The following is a 3,966-nucleotide window of genomic DNA, read 5'->3' on the forward strand; positions in this document are numbered from 1 at the left end:
AAAGGTGAGCACCATCCTTCAGCCTAAAGCCTGCCTCCCCAAATCACCTTTATTAGGGGGCCCCTGCCCCTGCCCCACTCTGGCAAAAACAAACAAACAAACAAACACAAAACCCCAAACAAAACAAAATAAAAATGCACAGCCTGGCACAGGAAGTACTAGCAAGCAGATAGGTCCACAGCAGCCAATGGCCCCTTAGATAGTTTCGCCCCAATAAAGTGTCTCTCCTTTATAGCTGTCCTCCTTCCCAAGAGGCTCATCTGAGGCTAGGTTCTCCAGTCTTTCTTTCTCCCTTTCAGTGCCCCACCCCAAACAAAGGATAGAGGGTGTAAAGCAAGCATAGGATCTCATGCTGGCTGTGGATAAGCCCATTTCAGACCATTAAAAAGCAGGCTGGAGAATGACGGAGAGCCCCAATCTTGCTATGTGTACTCACAGCCTATTTCTTTTTCCCACATCTCCAGAGAGTGCATAAGGGCCACTGCCCCAAATGGCCACCTCTTGTCACCTCTCACGCCCACCAATGCCCCAAGGTCAGTAGGACAAACACAGAACCACTTACAAGAGCAGAGAGCATCGGAGATTATTGCAGACTTTATAGAAAACAGCCCAAGGGAGGTCCAGATTTCTCAGTTGAGGATGGGGACAGCGGGCCTCAAGCTGATACACAGAGGAGGAAGACTTCCTGTGCAGAGGCAGCACAGGCCTGCCATTCTGCCTGACTTAGGGTGAGAGGCAGGGAGGCAGTCCCTCCTCACTCACCATTGTGCTTTGGGATCATGCAGAAGGCAGGGCACTGAGGCCATGACCTTGACCAGGAAAGCTTTCCACTGAGACTGAGACAAGAGGTCAGACTCCATCCCCTTCCAGAAGGCATGAGAGGTGGTAGCAAGGAGTTCCCAGGGGAGGACCATGTAGATGGTGAAGCACAGAGCACAGATGGGCAGCAGCTCCAAGCCTCGCTTTTCCAGACAGACCAGTGGCCCTGGATTGGAGACCCTGCTCACCCCACCTGCTCCCTTCCTCCCTCAAGTCTGCCTATATGCTATGGGGGTGCTTTTTACTTGTCCTGCAGGATGGGAGAACGTCTCCTAGGAGGGCAGTGGGTAGCACCCCACCATGGGGAAGAGCCCTCTCTGGCCCCTGGTCAATGAATGGTAAAAGTGCCAGCGATGGATGTCAAGGGAACTGAGAGCCTAAGACTTGGGCCAGGGCATGAAAGTGACTGGGGTGAAGAGCTGAGTTTTAGATGAAGGACAAACACTGAGTGTTGGGACATTAGAGCCGCAACAGAAAGGCTAAGGCTTGGATTCTACACCAAGCCTTCCTTGCCCCTGGCATGAGAGAGACAAGGCTGGGGCTGAAACCCAGCCAAGAGCAAGGAATGGAAGGGCCTGAGCTAGAACCAGGGTATGAAGCAAATCAGACTAAAGGAGACACTGAAAGCCTTCAGATGTGGGTTACATGATGGAGAGCCCAGAGTTCTGAGGTGGGACAAAAAGCTCAAACTTCATAAAAACCTTCCAAAGAGACCAGAAGGGTAGGACCCCCCCGCCCCTTGAACTCTGAGAAAGGGACTGAGGTCTTCTACCCCGGCGCAGGGGTCAGTGCAATCTAGCCAGGGTGTCTGGCTTAAAGCATATAGGAAGGTGGAGAAAGTGCTAGAGATTTCAAAACGGAAGAGTAGGATCTTTGGGTGAGCCTGGACAGGGAGAAGGAATTTCAATGGTCCAGTAAGGACCGGCAGGCAGGATTTGTTTCTGGAAACAGATTTCTGGGTTTTCGATCTGGAAACTCTAAGGCCAGGGAAAGAGTACACTTTGGAATTTCTGTATGGGAGAGATACTACGATTGATCCAAAGGTCTCAGAGATCCAAACTCGTGAGTGTGTTATCTCCGGGGCCCAGGCCAGGCAGAGAAAGGCTGCATGGCCCAAGTAAAGTCATCAGCTGATAGGAACAGCCTCCCACTAGGGAGGTGATGCTCAGAGACCCGAGCCTGGAGAAGTGGCCCGGGAGCCGGCAGGGGCGGCCGGAGCGGGCGCACGGCGTGGGTCTGCATCCTGCTCGTAACGGTAGTGGTAGCCCTCCATCTGGTCTCTGCAGGCCTCGCGCAAGTTGTGCATCCAGCGTTGGATGCCGCGGCGGTTTAGGTAGAGCACCATGAGGAAGATGAGGCCGATGAGTGCCAGCACCAGCCCGAAGAAGACGTAAGAGGCTTCCAACTCCGGGCCGGCGACGTCTATCCCTTCCCCGCTCTCGTGTGCATCGCCGTCGGAGCAACCTAGTCGCGCCTCATCCAGGTCCATCAGAGGCAGGTCGAACAGTACGCGCGGGGAAGCGCAGCGCAGGCGGCGCGCATCGGGTACGCGCTCGGTGGCGTTGTGCAGCCAGGCCAGCAGGGGGCGCGAGGTGCACCCACAGCTCAGTGGGTTGTCCGCCAGCAGCAGGCGCGGCTGGGGCAAGTCGCCATCGCGTTCGAGCGCGCGCAGCTCGTCGGGGCCCAGGCCGGCCAGCGCGTTGACACGCGCATCCAGCTGCTCCAGGCGGGGCAGGCGCAGCGCGGCGAGTGGCAGGCGACTCAGCGCGTTGCCTACCAAGCCCAGCAGGCGAAGCTCGGCCAGAGGGGCCAGAGCGGCGTCCAGTGCATCCAGCATCCCGGGGCTGCCTCGAGCCAGCGCGTGATTGAGCTGTAGTGAGCGCAGCGCAGGCAGCCCGCGAAAGGCGCGGTAGCCCAGGGCGCGTAGCGGGTTGTGGCTTAGGTCGAGTGCCGCCAGGCTGGGCAACCCGTCGAAGGCACCGTCCTCTACTACCTCGATGTTGTTGTGTGTGAGGCGCAGCGCGGTAAGGAGCGGTAGGCGCACGCCGTCCGTCGCCCCCTCGTCCCCTCCCGCGAAGGCGGCAGCGCGCAGCACGGTCAGGTTGGCGCCCACGATGGTGAGGTTGCGCGCGTCGGGTGGCACGTCCCGGGGCGGCTGCCGGAGCTCCGCGCCCGACGCGCAGCGCAACATTAACCGGGGGCTGCCGAAGCAGTAACACTGGAAGGGACAGGGCGCGGCGGGCCGGCTCAGCGCCGCCGCCAAGAGCAGCAGCCCTGGCAGCGGGCTCCAGAGCCCCCGCTGTCCCGCGCGCGGGGCCATCGCGGCCGTCCCCGCATCCAGCCCCCGGCCCGCAGCGCTCACCAGTGAATTGGGAGCGTTTGGAGATGATGGGATGGGGGTAGCACGGGAAGGTGGCTGTGGGCTAGACCTTGACCCGGAGCAGCTGACAGTTCCGACCGGTCCGTCCTCCTGCTTGTAAAGTCCGAGGAGCCTTCACTTTGATGGCTGGGGGCGACAGGGGTCAGGCGGGGAGCGGAGCACCCCGCCCCCGCTGCCCTCGTCGCCCTGCGCTCCGGCCTCCGACTTCCGCGGCTGTTTCGGGCTCGGAGCCGAGTGGGCAGGGTTTGCCTCCCCGCCTCCCCCTCCCCGCCTCCCGGCCGCCTCCTCCGCCCCCAGCGGAGTCTCCGCACCTCCTCGCAAGGGAGGCGGGGTGGGAGGCTCCGGAGCAGCAGGCTTAGGGCCGCTGCGCTCTCTTGCTCCCCTGCTCTCTAGTTCACGAGCTGCTGAGAAGTTTGGCTCCCCAAGCTCTGACTTGCTTCTTTCCCCACCCCCTTCGTTTAGGCAGCTTCTTTCCTCCTCCCTCTGAAGCACACGTGGGGCGGGGCCCTCAGGGCTGACCTGGCAGGTGGATCTGTGCACCCAGAGAAGGTGGGAGAGTTTAGAGCTGTCCCCAGAAAAGGAGGCAGGGCTGAGGGGTGGGCTGACAAAGTTACTCTTCTTTTAGTCAAGGAAAGGGGCTGTGCTACGGGAGCGAGCCTGGAAAATCCCTAGCCTTGGATGTCTCCTTTGCGAATCCAGTTCCCTTAGGCTGTGTCTAAAACTCTGCAGGTCCTGTGTGTCCAGTCTTTTATCGACCCTCTTCTATG

General features: G+C 59.7%; 1 protein-coding gene across 1 annotated transcript; it reads right to left on the bottom strand.

The window, feature by feature from the left end:
• Positions 1–406: 406 nt before the first annotated feature.
• On the bottom strand, positions 407–3,596 carry Tpbgl (trophoblast glycoprotein like). The gene has a single exon (XM_021168088.2). It carries the CDS (start codon positions 3,137–3,139, stop codon positions 1,985–1,987), a length of 1,155 nt encoding a protein of 384 aa, XP_021023747.1. The 5' UTR covers positions 3,140–3,596; the 3' UTR covers positions 407–1,984.
• Positions 3,597–3,966: the final 370 nt, after the last annotated feature.

This window comes from Mus caroli, chromosome 7 (assembly GCF_900094665.2).
Source record: "Mus caroli chromosome 7, CAROLI_EIJ_v1.1, whole genome shotgun sequence".
NCBI classification, from domain to species: Eukaryota; Metazoa; Chordata; class Mammalia; order Rodentia; family Muridae; genus Mus; species Mus caroli.

Coding starts and splice junctions, on each gene's coding strand:
- Tpbgl (XM_021168088.2), bottom strand. CDS start 3,139: ATGGCCCCGCGCGCGGGACAGCGGGGGCTCTGGAGCCCGCTGCCAGGG.